The 20,219-nt window shown below is 36.5% G+C and overlaps 1 protein-coding gene across 2 annotated transcripts in view; it reads left to right on the top strand.

Moving 5' to 3' along the window:
- The window catches only part of HERC3 (HECT and RLD domain containing E3 ubiquitin protein ligase 3), a 141,702-nt gene that overhangs the window by 93,064 nt on the left and 28,419 nt on the right, over nucleotides 1–20,219 (top strand). For both annotated transcript variants that reach the window (XM_077142875.1, XM_077142874.1), the window contains 7 exons: nucleotides 890–913; nucleotides 1,005–1,094; nucleotides 2,307–2,477; nucleotides 6,350–6,493; nucleotides 7,401–7,567; nucleotides 9,594–9,660; nucleotides 10,158–10,240. In XM_077142875.1, coding sequence (XP_076998990.1) covers nucleotides 890–913; nucleotides 1,005–1,094; nucleotides 2,307–2,477; nucleotides 6,350–6,493; nucleotides 7,401–7,567; nucleotides 9,594–9,660; nucleotides 10,158–10,240 — 746 coding nt within the window. The remainder of the gene's footprint in view (nucleotides 1–889; nucleotides 914–1,004; nucleotides 1,095–2,306; nucleotides 2,478–6,349; nucleotides 6,494–7,400; nucleotides 7,568–9,593; nucleotides 9,661–10,157; nucleotides 10,241–20,219) is intronic.

Genomic DNA, 20,219 nt, shown 5'->3' with positions numbered 1-20,219 from the left:
AAAAATTAAATACAAGCAAAACTCTAAAATCAGTAAAACACAGATTAGTCTCACTAATTACTCACTGATGAGTAATAGCGTCTTACTGAAACCAGACCTCACTTTGGTTTCAGGTGAATCAGGTACTGACTAATGCTAAGCTCAGGATCTCAAGTTCCACAGGCCACTCCATCCTGGGATGACTCAGCTCTCTTTTCTGTTTTGAATGCTATTAAACCTTTATTCCTGCCCAGAGCCAGAAGCATACCTGTCTTTTCCCTGGCACCAATGCATTCTTTACATATTAAGACTGCTTTTCTTTTTTTCTCATTACCCATGTAAAATTAAGTGCTGATGTGGCACCAGTATAATCATTAAAATAAATGCAAATTGTGTAATAACACACAATTATAAGGAGGCTATTTGGAATGTGTTTATATTAATTTTGTTTGGGATATCATTCAAAACCATTAACATTTAAGAAGAAATTGATAGAGCGCAAACAACCCATGTCCGTGTGGAGGAAGATGTAATATGCCAAAAAATAAAATGTAATTTGCATTATGCACATTACCCAACAAAGTTCATGTCTGACGTAAAGGTTGTAAAAGCTCTTATTTTAGTATCAGAACTCTTATAAAAGAGAATTCTATTAATGCTGTGAATTATGGAAAGTTGGTGAAATATCCTTTAAAGATTCTTTAAAAATTGTTTAAAATTGTTTTTGTTCTTTTTCTTAGCATATGTCCATCAAAACATCTGATCTAGTCAGTCAGCAATCTAGCCAGCCATTCAAATAGTGTTAGTTTGATAGACTGTATGTTTTGCTTTTTTGTATTTTACATTCGTAGTGGGTAAAAAGTTCAGGTTTGAAAATCCAAGTAAGAGACTTTTTTTTTTCTCCACACAGAAAGCCAGACCATCTATAATACAGGTGATGATTCTTTTTATATTTACTTATGTATTTTTCCAGCAGTAGTCTTTGTAGAATACTACAGTATTGCCAATAATATGTTTTATTCTAGGATGCTGTGACACTTTGTTCCTACCCTTTCATTTTCGATGCTCAAGCCAAGACCAAAATGTTACAGACTGATGCTGAATTACAGATGCAGGTACCATAATTTAAAAATTATTTCTTCATTTTATTGTTTCTCTCATCCTGCATATTCATTGTAATTTTTTCTAAGAAGAGAAAGTATATTTGGATCAAATTCCTTATAACTCTTAGAATTACTCTCAGTTTTTTTCAGCAGTTTTATGTTGAATATGACATATGTGAGTGAAAAATGTATGTAGATCAGGATTGATAAATCTTTTCTATGAAGGGTCATATAGTAGATATTTTAGGCTTTTTGGGGTGTATGGTCTCTGATGCAAGTACTCAACTACAGCACAAAGCGGCCAGAAACAATACATAAATGAATGAGTATGGCTGTGTTCCAAAAAAACTTGAGGCACACTGACATTTGAATTTACTATAACTTTTACATATCATAAAATAGCATTATTTTGATTTTCTCAAATATTTGACAATATGAAAACCAATGGTTAGCTCAAAAGCTGCATTAAATCCTGGATCTACAGGCTACTAGTTTGCTGTGCCAGGTATAGAGAGAGAGATCATGAAATGGGGCTTGGTAATTCTTTGTTGTTTGCAAACTTACAGAGATGTATTTAGAATATATTTCAAATATACATATTTATTGTAAAATAGAATTGGTTTTGAAAACCCAACAAAGACCTTTGTGAATTAGCAATCCAGATCTACTAGTTCCTGCCATTGGTGGGTATATTACTTCATTCATCTTTTTCTTCATCTCTCTGTCTGTCTGCCCTCTCTTCAGCTCTTTCTCTATTCATCTGTCTACATATAAGCCTGTTTTCATGATGATATATTCATTATATTGATCATTTAAAAGTTTTCAAGGGAAAATTGAAATTTTTCAAAAAATAAAACTTCTTAACAAGTGGTTATTAGGTTTCTTTTCCTGACATTTTGAAAGTCATGGTTCTCTTTTATCACGTTTCTTCAAGGGTGGTATTATTTTTATCTTAATCAGTTAGTCTTACTCACTTTCTTGGAACTGGCTATAGATCATATGGTTCATAAATTATTTTAATTGATCTCTTTGTGTTCTGATTAGAAGGACTTTATGTACTATGTAAACGTGAATGACTTAGAAAATCCATTGTGGAAGTTAGAGGGGAAAAAAGGACAAAATAGAGGTGTAGTCAACCCTCCAAGGTCCAAGGGCACAGCCAGCTGCTTTTCCCGCTCCCAGGGGCTGCTCTGAGTAATTGTTTTCTTGGATGTGCTGTTCCAGGTGGCAGTCAATGGCGCCAACCTGCAGAATGTCTTCATGCTTCTCACCTTGGAGCCTCTGCTGGCCAGAAGCCCCTTCCTGGTCCTTCACGTCCGCAGGAACAACCTCGTTGGAGATGCCCTAAGAGAGCTGAGCATTCATTCTGATATTGACTTGAAAAAGCCCCTTAAAGTGAGTTCTTCAGTATAATCCACTAAATATCTTCAGTGGTTTTCTTTAAACAGTATTGATGAAGCAGGAAAGATGTTATTAATTGTGGAATGCAGCCATTCGTTATTTTTTTCATTCCTTTTGCAAGTATTTAATCATTTCTGTCACATCACCAAACAGAATGTCCCAACATAACATCAGGCAAAAATGCCAGGGGATTTTTTGAGGAATGATGGGATTTTCTTTGCCTGCTTCTACTGTGTCCATTGTTGTACTCATTCCAGCCCTAACAAAAATGAAAGCTTTAACTCTGTTAAATAACCAAGCCATCAGTTAGGAGGATTTTCGGTGCCAAAGATTTAAGAGAAGGTAAAGCAGAAAGCAGACAAGGTTGTCAAGTTGTCTGGAAAACTATTACCTATTATGGTACATGTACCTGACACTCTGAGATTATTGAATTAAGAAATTCTGTCTCCCCAAAGACCATGTATGTTTGCATGGCTCTAATTACTTCATTCCCAAGGCTTACACACTGGCTTTGGTACATGGTAGACACTCAGTAAATATTTAGTGACTTATTTGAAATTGTTTAGTCACTCATCTTTCCCTTCAGACGACGTCCATATCTCTATTTCCAATCCTGTTGTAAACACTAGAAATGTTAATAGGCAAGAAACCGAACTGACCACCACAATATTGTCACCCTTCCCAGGATTTCCAGTTAGTAGTATCGGTGCCGTCAATCTGCCTTGGAGTTCTCCCTAGAACCTTCTGGGTTATATTTTTGATATTGTTTTTCTCTTTGCAGCTATTTTTATTTTCCAACTTTTTTATTACATAATAACGTATAATAATGCTCTTTCTAGTTCTGTACCTAAGTCTTTTTCTGTAAAATTGGAATAACAATGGTTATCTCTATGCGTAAGGCTGTACTGAGGATCAGATTAGTAGAGTTTAAGGGCTGGTTCGTGGTAAGCTGTCAGTAGACATTACTGTTTGCTGTCATTGTTACTCTGACAACCATTAATGGATCTGTCACACCTGCTGCAGCCCCTCACAGGACCCATCTCTGGGCCTACTTAGAATGTCTTCTTCTCTTCATATGCGTAAATTACTGCAAGAATCCCATTGGGAGTAATTTCTTCTGGTAATTTTCCTTTACTCAAGTTAGTCATTGCTTTTTGCTGCGTACCAGAACATTTATGAATTGTTTATATTTGACTCTTTGAAAATAAAATATATTCCCTAAATGCTTCTACAATGTTTGACTTACTGCCCCCAATAGACAGTGAATTTTTTGAGGACAAACAGTAACTTCCTGACCTCCTTTGTTTCCCTTGAAGAACCTAGTAAAAATTCTGGGTGTCTGTAAGTGCTTTGTTAAAAATTTATACAATCAGCACAAATCAGCAGACTCACCTTGCAGTTTCCACTGCATCAGTATATTCTTGGCCCTGTTTTCCTTCCCTGGTCTTGACTTTGAAAAGAATATGCTCAAAAAAGATAAAACTTGCCATAGATTTCCCTGAAGTTTAATTCTATTTTCATTGTTTTTTTTTTTTTCACTTTTTTTTTGTGTAGTATAACATATATATAAAGCAAAGAAATAAAAAAGCAATAGTTTTCAAAGCACTCTTCAACAAGTATTTACAGGACAGATAGATTCCAGAGTTTGTTATGGGCTATATGCGATCCTCCCAGATTTTTCTTTCTAGCTGCTCCAGAATATAGGAGGCTAGAGGACTTAAATGTATTTTTAGCGTCACAATCAACTTTTTTCCCTTCTTTGTGAAAAATAACATATATACAAAAAAGCAATAAATTTCAAAGCACAGCACCACAGTTAGTTGTAGTACATATTTCAGACTTTGACATGGGTTACAATTCCACAATTTTAGGTTTTTACTTCTAGCTGCTTGAAATGCTGGAGACTAAAAGAGATATCAATTTAATGATTCAGCAATCATATTCATATGTTAAATCCTATCTTCTCTGTATAACTCCACCATCAACTTTGATCTTTCCATCATTCTCTTTCGGGGTGTTTGGGATATGGTAATTCTAACTTTTTCATATTGGAAGGGTCTGTCACTAATATGGAGTAGGGAGATGGAACTATCAGATGTTCTAGAGAGGCTGGGCCCTTTAGGTTTCAGAATTTATCTGAACCAGGGACCCATCTGGAGGTTGTAGGTTTCTGGAAAGTTACTCTAATGCCTGGAACCCTTGTGGAATCTTATATATTGCCCTAGATGTTTTTTAGGATTGGCTGGAATGGTCCTGGTTGGGGGTTGGCAGGTTAAGATAGGTGGCAGTGTATAACCAAAGCTTGCATAAGAACAACATCCAGAGTACTCGACTGTATTGCCAGGGAGACTTTCACCCCTGGATGTCATGTCCCACATAGCAGGGAGGGCAATGATTTCACTTGCAGAGTTGGACTTAGAGAGACTGAGGACACATCTGAATAACAAAGAGGTCCTCCAGAAGTAATTTTTAGGCATGCCTATAGGTAGTCTAAGCTTCTCTGCTACCTACATAAGCTCCACAAGAGTAAGCCTCAGAATCAGGAGCATGGCCTATTGATTCAGGTGTCCCTAAAGTTTAACACGGTATCAGGGGATTCCCTGGTGGTAAAGTTTAATAGTTCCATATTCTTTTTTGCATCCCTCAAGGGACTTTGTCAATACTTTTTGATAATCTGCTTAATATATTCTGGGATGTATTCAGGCATTAAAATAATCTATACAGGATTAAAAGCCCTCTTTCTTATTCTGTGCTCCCTGTGTTTCAATTGTTCAAATGACATATAAAGATAGATTAAGTTAGATTATGCACTACAGAAAATTTCAGTTCCAGACCAAATAAACCTTTCTTCCTTTGGTCTCAAAGAGTATGCTGTCATTCTAAAATATAGACAATGTCTTCCTTACCCCTGTGTTCTGAATTACTTTAATGCCAACCTAACAGCTTCATTCTTACCTCTAAATATAGGATATATATATATATAACAGCCTCTTGAAATCCAGAAACAATAATCACCACTCTGGACTTAATGTGTCTGCTCTAAAAGCTAACAATAAGCCCATATTTTCTTATAAGCATTTTCTAAAGGAAACCATACCATTGCTGTTCTTTTGTTTCTGACTTACTTTGCCTCACCAAATGTCCCACATGTTCATTCACATCATTGCATGCATCACAACTTTGTTCCTTTTTGTAGCAGCACAACCTTCATTCATAAGTATACACCGTCATTCACCAATCTACTTCTCCATCAGTGCATCCTTCATTGGGCATCAGGTAGAGGCCCCAAAGTCCACAGTCCATCAACATTCTCAATTTTAGATAATTTCATTGTTTCTAAGAGTAAGAAAACCAATAATTATTCCCTCACTGAATAGGAAATCGAAACCTCCTCTTCACTCTTGTCCCTGTCCCCGTTTTTTACCTCTGCTGTTGCTGTGGTAGTGCTGATGGTTTCCTTTGAACATAACTCATAGCATGCAGTAGCAGTTTCCCCCTGTACCCTGGATTTAAATACTCTTTGTAGAAGGATCATATCTTTGAAGTAATTCTTGCATGAACTAACATATTTCTAGTGTTAATCAGTGGGATACCTAGGTCTATACAACCCCATTCAATCTTGTTCACCTTTTATATGGTACTGTTACTTATAGACCCATTAGAGAACCACGTTCTCTTCTATCTATTCCCTTACATTGGAGTTCAACCTCCTTAGTTAACGGTTCACCCATCTCTAGTATATCTCTAAGTCCCCTAGATTCTGTATTATAAGCCTCTGATTATACCTTTACGCTGGTCATAAAAGTGAAATCATATAGTATCTATCCTTTTGTGTCTGGCTTATTTTATTTTCATTGTTTTTTAAGGTAATCTTTGATGGTGAAGAAGCAGTAGATGCTGGTGGTGTTACAAAGGAGTTTTTTCTTTTGCTGTTAAAAGAACTTTTGAATCCCATCTATGGAATGTTTACCTATTACCAAGATTCAAATCTCTTGTGGTTTTCAGATACGGTAAGTTAGTGCTGTCACAGTTAAACAGATGGATTGAATTGAACTTTCTTTCTGTTGTCTTCTGAATTCCTTCTGCCTTCTGAATTAGCAAAGGGGAGCATAACAAAAATAATAACTTAAAATGTCTAAAGCCTGTATTCAGTTTGCATTTTGTACCTGTTGCCAAAACCTCGCAGTGAGTTTTGTCATATCCATTCCTACTAGGTAACATTAAGGCTTTATTATCTTTGAAGGGTAAAAGGAGCATAGTGGGATAAAGAAATTGATTTTATGGTGTGTGGAAAGTTATTGGTCAAATATTTGTTAAGTTAAAAACAATGATAACGCGTATGTGAATATATACACACTGACACACACACATTTTGTTTTTGAAAATTCAGTAATAAAGCTAAGTTTTAAAAGCCATCCTAATTTCTACCAGACTATGATTTTGTTCTTTTTCTACTAAAGCTTTTCCCCCTAAATCTGCACTCTCCCAAAATATACCACTAGCGATATATATTTAAATTAATTAAAATGAAATAATATTAAAAATGTATTTTCTCACTCATACTAGGTACATTTTAAGTGCTCACGAGGCACACATTGGTAGTGGCTACCATATGGGACAGCACCGAGCAGAACACTTTTATCATTGCAGAAATTTCAGTTGGAATGCACTACTCTAGATGACCATGAGCTGTTCTCCGCATCACTAGATAAGCTAAAAATTCTTGACTCTGTCTACATTGTATCTTGGGGGTGACTGAACTTTTGACAGGGGGGTGTCTCTGCTTTAGAAGGTAACTAAATAGTAATCAGATCTTTATTGTTTTATACCGAAAATATTTCATGGTAAATAGAAGAGTATTTTGAAAGCAGCAGACATTGCATTTATTTTTAACACCTTTACACATGTCCTAAAAAGTGTTTTGTAGAGCACAACTGGTTTCACTTGATTGGCATTATCTGTGGACTCGCCATCTACAACTCTACCGTGGTTGATCTCCACTTCCCGTTGGCCCTCTACAAGAAGTTATTGAATGTAAAACCTGGTTTGGAGGACTTAAAGGAGCTGTCACCCACTGAAGGAAGGTACAGAGCTAAAAGATAAGCAGAGTGGTGTGGGGAACTGTTCTGGCAGGAACTAAAGGCTGACAACACCATATGTACAAGTTTGAATTTATTGAACCATAGGCTTGGCCTTTGGTGTATGTGCTTTGTCTAAGATGTAGCTACACAGCTACTTGCTGGGAAGCATTGCTCTTGTCAGTGTAAGAGCAGAGGAAAAAAAGTAAAAGATGCCATAGCTGCCCAGGAATACAAAATAATCTTTGCTTCCCTTATTCTGAGCAAAAAAAGAAAATGTAGGGACTTTGGAACTTACTATGGTCCAGAGATACAGGAGAGGACAATATTGAAAAAGAAGTTATGTTTTTAAAAAATAGCTTTAGTGTGATATACTCCATATACCATGCAATTCACCCATTTACACTGTACAATTCAGTGATTCTTAATGTATTCACAGAGTTGTGCAATCATCCCAAATCAATTTTAGTATATTTTCATTCCCCCCTCCCCAATTACCTCATCCCCTACAGCCTTAGGCAACTCTTATGTGCTTTCTATCTCCATAAATTTGCCTGTTCTGGGAATTTTATATAACAGGAATCAACATGTGGTCCTTCCTGACTGGCTACTTTCAATCTTATAGTGTTTTCAAGTTTCATCCATGTTGTAACATGTATCAGTATTTCATTTCTTTTTATTGCTGAATAATATTCCACTGTATGGATATACCAAATTTTACTTATCCATTAATTAGTTGATGAACCTTTGGATTGTTTCTACTTTTTGGCTATTATGAATAATACTGCTATGACCATTTGTGATTAAGCTTTTGTGTGGGCAGAGTTTTCATTTATCTTGGGTCTATGTACGAGTGGAATTGCTGGATCATATGTTAACTTTTTGTTTAAGCCTTTTGAAGAATTGCCAGACTGTTTTCCATGTTCTTATGTTATTTTCCTTTTGGCTCTTAAAACGCATTTATTCTTGAGTTTCTCTGTATTCATGTTTGGTACCATAGATCAATTATATAAAATGATACCATATCCTTGGCTTTCTTTAAACAGTATACTCATTTTGGCTTCAACAGGAAAGAACATTCCCTTTGTATGGAAAAAGGGCACTCATTTTAAGATGGAGTTAGAAGAGGTGTAATCTATAAGGTACCCTTTGGAAATGAGACAATCACATCTCCAGAATAGAACCAATACTGAGAAAGGATTGGATAGAATGGATGGAAGGGATGGGGACACAGAAAAGAAGAGATAATTTAGGAGTAATATTTTTAAAATGGCAAAGGAAAACAGGGCAGGGTTTGTTGTTTGCTAACCAGAGAGTGATGGAAGTGCGTGCTATTTACTTTGCCAGCTTGGCTGAGAATTATTTATTTCAATTAGTGATTTTGACTGGTTAACTGGTAGAAGCCTTAAATTTTGTTGTAGGGATTTTCTTCCTGAGCAGCACAACTCCTGATGGAACTTTAAGACTGAGAGCTCACCTTAAAGAAGAATATGTGAATGAAGTCTAGTTTTACGAATGTATTTTCTTGGGAGCTAGAATATGACCATTGTTGGCATAAAGATGGCTTCCTTTTTAGAGTACATTTTTTAGTGTTCTTTTGTGTGACAGCTGTGTTTACTGTACAGGGCCGCTTCACTAACAAGTAATCTGGTATGACTTCTAGGGGATGAGTTGATTTTGTGGCTTTTTTGTGATATAGAGGTTGTTCTACTAATGCATATGGACGAAGGCAATTTATAGGGTCCCTGCAGTACTATTTCCTCATATATCTACTTTCAGGCACATGAGAGTATCAGATATAAACCCATCTTAAATTTCTTCATAAATCTAGTAGGATTTAACAGTCTGAAAAGAGAACAGGTCTACTTTCATAATTCTTTTTAAGATTTTTCTGTCAGTCTGGGTTTATGTCCATTCTAGAATCTTCTTTTATAGTTTTTTCTTGCAAACAATCTGGACATGTAACTGACGTAGAAATGTTATTACAATATCTTACTTATCTCTTTTGCTTTCTTGGTCATTTTATGATTAGGAGTCTTCAAGATCTTCTAGATTACCCTGGAGATGATATTGAGGAGACTTTCTGCCTCAACTTCACGGTAAGAATTTCCACAGTTTACTCATGATCGTGGTTATCTCTTTTAAGTCATAATTAACTATAGTTCTTCTGCAAATCCAAGAACAAATTGAGGGACTTATGGATCAAATTATTGTAGTCATAATGTCTTGATTGTGATAGGAATTCATTAAATATGTTGAATGAATAAATGAATGATTAATCTATAGGCTTAAAAGAATTATGTAAGTATCAATCCTCTTTATTCCTGATACATAGGTTGTCTTTCTCTTCTGGAGTTCATGTTTTCTCTCCTTGATTGCATTTGTTAACTCCAGGTTGAAAGATATCAAAACAGAAGGTCTTTTAAAATGTAGATATGTTCTTATTCAGTTTCTTTTTCTTCTCCCAAGAATTTTGGATGATAATAAGTAGCCATTAAGCTCCATTTGTTCCTAAAGCTTCCCTCAGTTATTTGGGGTCTAGAAAGATAAATGATTAACAAAATTTAAACCTTTCTTTTTCCCTGCTTAAATGTAGATCTGTCGAGAAAGCTATGGAGTGGTTGAACAGAAAAAGCTGATACCTGGGGGAGATAAAGTGACTGTGTGCAAGGACAACAGGTCGGTCTTGAATTTTGGACTGTTGCAGACAATGCTACTGCTTTATTTTTCTGCAGTTTTATTTTTCTTTTTCCACTTTAAATTTTTTATTTTAAATAATTTCAAACTTATGGTACAGTTGCAAAATGATACAAACCCCATACAGAGAACTCTAACATATCTCCATCACCTCAGGTATCCAGATCCACCAATTTTACCATTTTGCTACATTTGTCATATCATTCTGTTTTTCTATATGTTGTCTATCTATCTATCAATCATCTATCTTCTGAGCATTTAATAGTGGTTTTTATATATCATGCTTCTTGAACACTTAATACACTTTCATGTACATTTCCCAAGAGCAAGGATGTTCATTTATTTAACCTTAGGTGCAGTTACCAAGTTCAAGAAATTTATCATTGGTATAAAACTTACAGTTCATATTCCAATTGTTTCATACATCCCAGTAATGTCTTTAGAGCCTTTTCTCCTCTATTATTATTAGATGAGTTCCTATGTAGAATCACATAGTGCATTTAATTGTCTTTATATCTTTAGTTCTTTATTTCTTTTTTCTTGATTGCGGCAACATACATATTACATGTACTTTCCCATCTCACCACTCCCAACATGACATTTAGTGGCATTAATCACATTCGCAATGTTGCTGTTTTCTTTTACTTTTAAGGCCAAGATTGAATTCTATTTTAATCTTCCTCTCCAGAGGAGGTACGGGTGATAGAACAAAAATCTGCAGATTTTAATGAACTTGTAGTTGAGAGCAAGTGCCAGACCTCAATTCAGGAGATGACTGTTTTCGTTCTAGAGCCTGGGTCTCATTGATTTTGATGGTAAGCAAGTCCATAAACTGTTTGAGCTCAGGTTGTTTCACCTGGAAACAGGTGTAGTAATAACTGACTACCCTTCCTACTTTGTGGTATTGTTGTAAAAATACAATGAGATAATTTATCGGGAAGAATTTTGGAATGAATGAACCCCAGCATGTAGTACAAGGCTTCTACTATATAACCAAGCACCTGACCCAAAAATGCTAAAAATAATATGTATTAAATAATGAATACTAAAAAGTTGTTTACTATTACTGTTACTTTACCGTTGAAGAATTTATAATAAAGGCTTAAGTTTAGTCTCACTGCTTCATGAAAATCAATTCAAATACATCTGATTTTCCAGTGTGATTTACAACCTATTTATCTTTTTAGAGGAGAGAAAAAGATTCAGTTTTGATTACGTTTGTGTTAGATTATGAGTGAGCTTTGTGATAATCTGCCTATTAATTAATTCAGTTGATGAGCATTGAGTGATTACCATGTGCCAGGTATGTTGATGGGTATAGGAGAGAACCTCTATCTTGAGACACTCAAGATTAGCTAGGAAGGTCTATATAAATGAATGATTACGACAGTTTAGGGTAGATGTAGTAGGAAAGTTATAGACCAGTTACCATGGAACCAGGAGGACAAGGGAAACATTTTAGGCATAGGGAATGATGTGAATCAGGACTCTAAGATATGATGGTAGGATACGTATGGCATGGGGGTTTGTGTATTGTTAGAAGGTGGGTTGGATAACATTAGAGTGAGGTTGGCTTAGAATATGGTTGATCTCTGATTTAGAAAGAAAATCTTTGTGCAGGGAGACCCATTAGGAGACTGTGGACATAGCTCGTGTAAAGGCCAGAATGAAGATAGTGGGAACAGAGAGTTATGGCATATATTGGTTATGTAATCGACAGAAGCCAGTGTCAGTTTATATGTGGGTGGAATGAGAGAAGCATGTCTTGATGACGACGCTAAAGTTTCTAATTCGGACAACTGACTAGTAATAAACACCAGACATCTATAGAGCATGTTTTAGGGGAAAAGAAAGCATTTCATTTTGGATATGTTAATTTTGAAATGTCTGTGGGATGCCCAGGCAATTATGTTTGGAGATACAAATCTACGTGTATTTCAACAGAGAAGTCTTATATAAATATTTTATTTGTTTGGTTACTTAGGCCATCCACAATCGCCAGTGAAAAGAACATAATTAAAAGTCTTTTGCAACAAGAACCACAAAGAGAGAAGTGGTGAAATAAATAAGAGACTAGGATAGGGAAGATGTACATTTTTAGAAGAGCTATGTAAATTAGAATAAAAAGTAGGCTCCTGAGAATGAGGATTTGGGGATCATTAGCATATGGGCTGCAGTTAAAGCTTCTTGGCTTACAGAAGGATACAGTGGGTGCGTAGGAGGTAGGGAAAGATGAGTGAATGAACAGGCTCCACTTGGGAGGTTGTAAAGGAGGGGGGCATTCAAGGGGGAAAGCAAGCTTTCATTTAAGGTATGGAAAAAGTTACAGATGTAGATAGAGAAGTTGAATCCTTTTTGTTAACAACTAATTCACTCTAAGCTTTAATTGGATGGTTTTTGCAAATTGTGGCAGACCTGCTAACAGAGATCCTACAGGATTAACCTTTTCTAAGATCTCCCTGGCCTCCCTTTGTAGACCATCCTTTTTGAAAATATTAAGGGTAGAAAAACTAACAGATCTCTTTTTCCATCCTTTTCCATTTCTAAAGATGGCTAGAAGCCCTTATGGGCTAATGCAACATTTGGTAACTTTCTTTGCCATGTAAGCCTTCCAGACTTCCAGGAGGCTCTTGTGTTCCCGTAAAGTGTGAACTACAGTGCCAGATTCAGATGAATTGATGCAGACTCCACCAAATAACCAACGAAAACTACAGATAATGAAATTATCTGCACTCTAGGGATCTGATATATAGGCCAGTCTTGTCTCAAGTAAATGTTACAATCCAAACACTTTCTTGATAAGAATCTCTTGGATCTAGAAGTAGTTTCTTTTAACTATATCTATATAACATTGTTCAAGCACAGGATTTCAGCCTTTTTTTTTTGAACAGGTTTATATTCCCATACAGTCTGAGAATGTATTTAGGATTGGGAAGTTTATGGCAGAATGTAAAGCTGATTTGTTGGCCTAGATGATTTCTTTTCCTTCCTAGTTGCCTTTATAATACATGTATCTATATATGCATGTAGATAGATAGAGGGTCTTAAGTCTTTCAAAGATTGGTTTTTGCATCAGGTTTCAGGAAATATAAGGAGTTCACTACTTGTTAAAAGCTAACAATAGGATTAGCAAGCAGGCTTTGGAAGGAGAAACTTCAATCTGTCTTCATACTTTGGTGAGTCATTGTAATACCCTGTGTGTGTTTGATAGCACTGGGTGCGGAAAAGAGTGACCTAATTACACTATTTATCATGTGGTCTGTAATTTATGCAGTTGTTTTTGAGACTTATAACTCTTTCACATCTTTATAAAATTATCTCTTAGCATCTCTTTTGCTCTCTGCTTGTCTCTGTCTCTATTTGAGTCTGTCTCTGCTTCTCTTAGCATCTCTTTTGCTCTCTGTCTCTGTCTCTGCTTCTCTCTCCTTATCACTGTCTCTTTATTCTGTAGATATTTCTTTGAATTAGTAATTGAATTGATGCAACAGTTGAGAGGCAAACTGTGCAGGAATACCTAAATATAACACAGTCTGTTGAGGGTGATAAACTGTTCTCATTGGCAGCTGTATATGAAATATGATGACTAAATTGAATGATTGACCCTGAAGGTGTTCAGAAAATGGAGAAATAAACTTAGACAATTTTATCTGGAAGGACAGATATGGGAGAGAGCTAGATTTGGAAGTCTACTAAAACTTGGATTCTAGAAAGTAGAGAAGAGAACATAAGGAAACGTGGAAAGGTATTCTGTAAGGCAACTAAATCTTGATTGTTATTTTAAGCAGAGTGAGCAGTGAGTGAGTGGGGTTATGAGTGTCAGATAATGGCATGGCTGGATGAAGCTTCATTTGGAGGACCCACATTAGCTAACTGGGGATTAGGTTGTAGATGCCTTTGAAAGTTAGGCAGAAAAACTTAGACTTGATTCAGTAGATCATAAGATGCCATTGTTGATTTGTGAACAAAGCAGGGTCATCATGGAAATTGGTCCATGGCATAGTTTCCTCTTTTTCTCTTCTCCATTATTTGCATTTGCTGATGGCACATACATGTTCCTGGACATATTTTAACTTCATGAATGGTACTCAATTTCAGCAATCAAGGCCCAGAGACCAGAACATGCTTTTGTTAAAGGGAATCAGCATTCCTTTTCTTTATTTTCTGGTCATTTGGTTCTCTTTGACTTCAGTGCTGCTCCTATAAAACATTTACTATAAGAATGTTTCGATGATACAGGTTCTTGATAAAAAAGACAATGCACAGATCTGAGAAATAATAAGAAGTGAACCCACGTTGTTATTTTACTTGAATTATAAAACCACATTATTCTGTTACCATGGCTTTCTAAAAAATGGCTTGACAAGTTTTTCAAATCTTTGTACAAGAAAAATATTCCGTTGTTTTAAATATTGCCACCTGAATGGGCTTCCCATTTTTATTTCCAGTGCACTGTGTTTGAAATTACTATATTAACAACTTCTTTATTTGGTGTAATTTTAGGTTTCGGCTGTTCATGGTCACTAATACTTAAGAAGCATTCAGCAAACTCCTACAGCACTGCTTTAAGCACTGCTGATCTGTGCCACTCAGTGACAGAGGGAGACCCTGTCACTGTCACACACAATTACCTGTTGAACATTGCTTTGAAAGAACTTTGTATGGCTATTACTGTCTTAATTATATGGTTCTCATGGTTAGGGACATTATGGACAACCTAGAAAGACAGGATTGACATTTTGTTTTCTTTTCATTTTTATGGTACAAAAAAGCAAAAATCTTTATCATGAAATTACACTGAGATCTTGATAAGAAAAGTTATACATAGCTGTAAATTACTTCCTTTTTTCCATTATATGCCATAATTTCATTGCTGGAAGTCTTTTTTTTTGGATGGGGTATTTCTTAGACCAGTCTAAGAGAATGAAATGAGAAAACAATACTGCCTGCCAGATTTTTTTTAAAATTTGGTTATAGTCTGACTTATTTCTTTTCTTCTCTATTTCATCCTCTTAATGGTATTTTTAAAAGATATTTTTATTGCGAAGTTGCCACATGCATACAATCCATCCATGGTATACAATCAGTGGCTCACAGTATCATCACATAGTTGTGTATTTATCACCATGAACATTTTTTGAACATCTGCATCACTCCAGAAAAACAAATAAAAAGAAAAAACTCATACATCCCATACCCCTTACCTTTCCCTTTTATTGACCACTAGTATTGCAATATGCCCCCAATTTTTTTAATCCTTATTCCCCCCATTATTTATTTAGCTTTTGTCCTTATTTTTTTTTACTCATCTGTTCATACCCTGGATAAAGGAAGCATCAGACACAAAGTTTTCATAATCATACAGTAAAACATTGTAAAAGCTATATAGTGATAGTCACCTTCAAGAATCAAGGCTACTGGAACATGGTTCAACATTTTCAGGTACCTCTGTCTAGCTGCTCCAGTACACCATATACTAAAAAGTTATATCTATGTAATGTGTAAGAATAACTTCCAGGATAACCTCTTCACTCTGTTTGAAATCTCTCAGCTACTGACACTTCATTTTGCTCATTGCTGTCTTCTCCCTTTTGGTCAGGAAGGCTTTCTCAATCCCATGATGCTAGGTTCCAGCTCATCCCCTGGGAGTCCTGTCCCAAGTTTCCAGGGAGATTTACACCCCTGGGAGTCATATCCCATGTAGGGGAAGGGCAGTGAGTTCACCTGCCGAGTTGGCTTAGAGAGAGAATACCAGCTGGATTTTTAACATAGGTAATCATATACACCAACACTGCTGGCATTAAACCTGTATTTGTTGAGTTAACTAAGAAATTTGCTGTCATTGCTGCCCCCGGAAGAAAACGTCGGAGGGGTACTGATTCCATATCCAAAACTGATTCCTTCCATCCCATTTAGCTTTAAAATGGCTTTCCATTCTTAGGCACGAGCTGCAGAGTCAAGTGAGTTACAGGCATCCAGGTGAAGAACAGCCCTGGCTGATTGACAATGGCCACCCCGTAGCTGTCTGGGTAACATTCTTGTTCTCAAGTTTAAGTGGTTCTCATTCTCTAAAATGTGATGTAATCACCATTAGCGAAAAACCCATATATAAAAACATTCAAATTAAGCATAATAGCCATTTTTCCCATATTAAAAAAGAAGGGAATAGTAAAAGGCACACCCAGTGGAAAATGTCACCTTCTCAGGCAAGGGCTCCAAAGGCCACCCAGAGTCTATGAAGAGGGCCTGAGAATAGGCCTCAAGGTGAGAAACCCATCTAGTTCTGTGAGAGCTACTGAGGTTGGCAATGCTCACAGTACTCAGTGGGGCACTTAGGAGAGTCTGTGGGAGGTGGAATGATTAAGAGCTACATTGTGTTCCTATTAATAGGAATAGCCCATAAATAAAATGTTAGTAACATTTCCTGAGTATTTGTCATATGTCAGACACTGTTCTAAGTTCTTTATATGTATTAGTTTATTTAATCCTTCCACTTTACAGATGAGGAAACCTTACACAGAGAGGCATAAGTCACTTGCTCAGATTGCACAGCTAGAAGTCCAGGATTTAAACCAAGGTGGGTCGAGACAGAGCTGTGCTCCATGAACGTTTGCACACTGCCCCGTGGAGATTGAGACCAGGGGCAGTTTAAAACATGACTTTAAAGAGCTCACTGTTTTTCCTTCCAGACAGACTATGCAATTTACAAAACCAAATTTGGCAGAGTTAAACATAAAATAAATGTATAAAATTGCATGTCTGCAATTTATAAACTTAGGATGAGACCATGCTTGTGTTGGTTTTGGTATTTACACAGTCCCCCTGGACGCTCTAATGGCTGCATCATCTGCTGTGTGAACATCTGTTTTCTAGTCCGTCACTTTTGGGTATCTGGCTTCCTTCCATGCTTTTTCTCCTTTCCCGTTTTTAATAACAGCATGCTGAATACCTTTTATATCATTAAGCTTTTTCTGCCTTTAAAGTCACTTTTTTCTCATTTTATTCAAATATATTATATATTCACATAATATATAATCATCCAATGTGTACAGCCAGTGGTTTACAGTATCATCATCTGGCTGTATGTACATCATTTCAGTCTATTTTGGAACATTTTCATTGCTTCAAAATAAAAATAAAATTAAAAAGAAACCCAAATTATCCCCTGGTCCACATCCCTCCCCTATTGTTTATTGTTTGTCTTTTTTTCTCCTTACACATCTGTCCATACACTGGATAAAGAGAGTATCAGTCACAAGGTTCATGCATTCACACATACATGCCTTAAAGGCGATATAGCTATTCAGTCATCATCAAGAATCAAGGCTATCGGATTACAGTTCAACAGTTTCATGTATTTTCCTCGAGCTACTCCAATATACCAAAAACTGAAAAGGAATAGCTATATACTGCATAAGAATAACCTCCACAATGACCTCTCAACTCAGTTTGAAATCTCTCAGCCACTGAAACTTCATTTTGTTTCATTTCTATTCCTCCTTTTGGTCAAGACAGCTTTCTTACTCCTATGTTGCCAGGGTCAGGCTCATCCCCGGGAGTCCTGGTCTCTGTTGGGAAAGGACACATGATATTTACACACGTGGGAGTCATGTCCCATGTAAAGGGGAGGGCAGTGAGCTCACCTTTGGAGTTGGCTTAGAGAGAGAGAGGCACATCTGAGCAAGAAAAGAGGTTCTCTGGGGGTGACTCAGGCATAAGCATAAGTAGGGTTAGCCTGTCCTTTGAAGGAATAAGTTTCATAAGGGCAAGTCCCAAGATCAAGGGCCTGACCATCAAATTGGCAGTCCCCAGTGCTTGTGAGAATATCAGGCCTTCCCCACGTGGGGAAGTTTAATATTTTCACCTTTTTTCCCTAGTCCCTCAAGGGGACTTTGCAAATACTTTTTAATCTTCTGTCCAAATCACTCTGGGATGTATTAGTGCATCATACCGCTCAGTGCAAACCAACCAGATCTCACTCCCTCTTCAAGTTTCCATGTAATTATGGTGTTTGAATAAGCTGACCATGCAAATTAAAGTAGATAGTGTGCTGTGAAAGTATAAATTTTGTATCAAATAAACATCTCTTCCTTTGGTCTCACAGAAGTTGAAGTTTTAAAGTACAGTCAATATCATCCTTTTCCCATTAGTCTGATTTACCTTAGTCCTACCCAGATCAGCTACATTCGTATCTCTAATTGAAGTCTGATCACTTTTTCATTGTTTTTAACAGTTGGTGTCTGGGGTACTGCTGACTTTCATAGCAGCAGAACTCCAGCTCTGGGTCTCATGTGTCATTCAAATGGAATAAATGTGACTGCTGTGAGAGCTTATAGTCTGGGAACCCTTATCATAGGCCTTCACCTGGTATCCTATGCTCTTGAATTCAGTTCTCAGATTTTGCATGTAATACTTAATCCACGTTAGTGAGCCGTCTTTTCATTTCTGGCTTATTTCATGCAACATACTGTCCTCAAGTTTCATTCACCTGGTTGCATGGCTCACAACTTTATTCCTCTTGCAGGTGCTCAATAGTTATGTATACACCACAGCTCCCCCTTTCGTTCTTCAGTTGATGTATCCTTAGGCCACCTCCATCCCTTGTAAACAGTACCACCATAAAAACCAGTGTGCAAATGTCCATTCCCTGCTCTCAGTTCCTCCAAGTATATACCTCAGTATAGGATTGCAGGTTCATAAGGCAATAGCCTCCTGTGGGCTGCACCACTCTGTTTCCCCGCCGACAGTGACTCGGTACTTCTCTCTCCACCTTTTCTCCAGCACCTGTATCCCTCTGTTCGTTTTTAAACACTCCTGGTATAATCTCATAGCCTTGCCTTTACCATCAAATGGAGGAAGGCCAAAAGAAAGTAGGGCCCTCTAAAGCGTAGGATCTAGGGCAAGAATGAAGGATGTGTGTAGTATTGTTCTTTTGGGGCACAGACACACAGTCACACACAGCTGTCTTCACTCAACGTGTGCCACATTTCAGCATCTGCTCTTCATCTTGCTTGTGACTTATGTTTGAGAATCTAAAGAAAGGTCTTAAACATTACACTCTTGTTGTGTAATAGCAAGATGGGTAGAAATTTTAGTGTCTTCTCCTGTTAATTGAACTGAAATTGTAGCTTCTTGAATAATGAAAGAAAACATAACATAGATATAAAAGACAAATACCCTTTCCAGAGATTCCTCAGATAGGTTTCAAATTCAGCATTATTGAATTTCCTTTCTTTTTTATTGGGACATTCATTAAACATGTGAATCTTAAGAAGTTATAACTTCTTAAGTACATTTGGTGCCATCTATTGGTTCTTGTGACTATTAAATTAGTTAATAGTATATAAACCATTTAAATAGTGCTGGCATAGAGAGCATCTGATAAATGTTATAATACTTTTTTTTTACAAAATAATTATATTTATTAAAACACTAACATAGCCTACAGTAATATTCTCTCTTGATAAAGGACATTTAGTGTCCTTCCCCAAAGAAAGTAACCACCAAAGGCTCAGTGCACTCCTATGATCAGACATCCTAGTCACTTTGTATACTCGTGATTTCTGCTGTCTAGTTTCCTTATTTAATTCTCCTCCAGTTAATTTCTTTTCTGTTGTCCCTGTTATTTTTGTATTAATGAGTTTTGTTACAAAAAAGTTAATGTGTTAATATACCTATATTATATATATATATATATTATATAAATAGTAATCTTTGGTCGGCTGACGCTATATATATCCCATATTCCATATATCATCCATATATTCAATATAGTGTCTCTACTGATGAGCACAACCACTTTGAAGTTTGGAATGGATTTTCTCATTTTGCGGAAAAGGAACTTAGAAGCAGAAAAGGTGAAATAAATATCCTATTACTTTATATATGGCTTGATGGACAAAATAAGGGCGGAGCCCAGGCCTTCTGACTCCTAAACCATTGTATCCTGTAACTGCTCACTATC

The sequence above is a fragment of the Tamandua tetradactyla genome, chromosome 24, assembly GCF_023851605.1.
Source record: "Tamandua tetradactyla isolate mTamTet1 chromosome 24, mTamTet1.pri, whole genome shotgun sequence".
Classification (NCBI taxonomy): domain Eukaryota; kingdom Metazoa; phylum Chordata; class Mammalia; order Pilosa; family Myrmecophagidae; genus Tamandua; species Tamandua tetradactyla.
The sequence above is the reverse complement of the archived record's forward strand: the minus strand, read 5'-3'. Positions and strand labels throughout refer to the sequence as shown.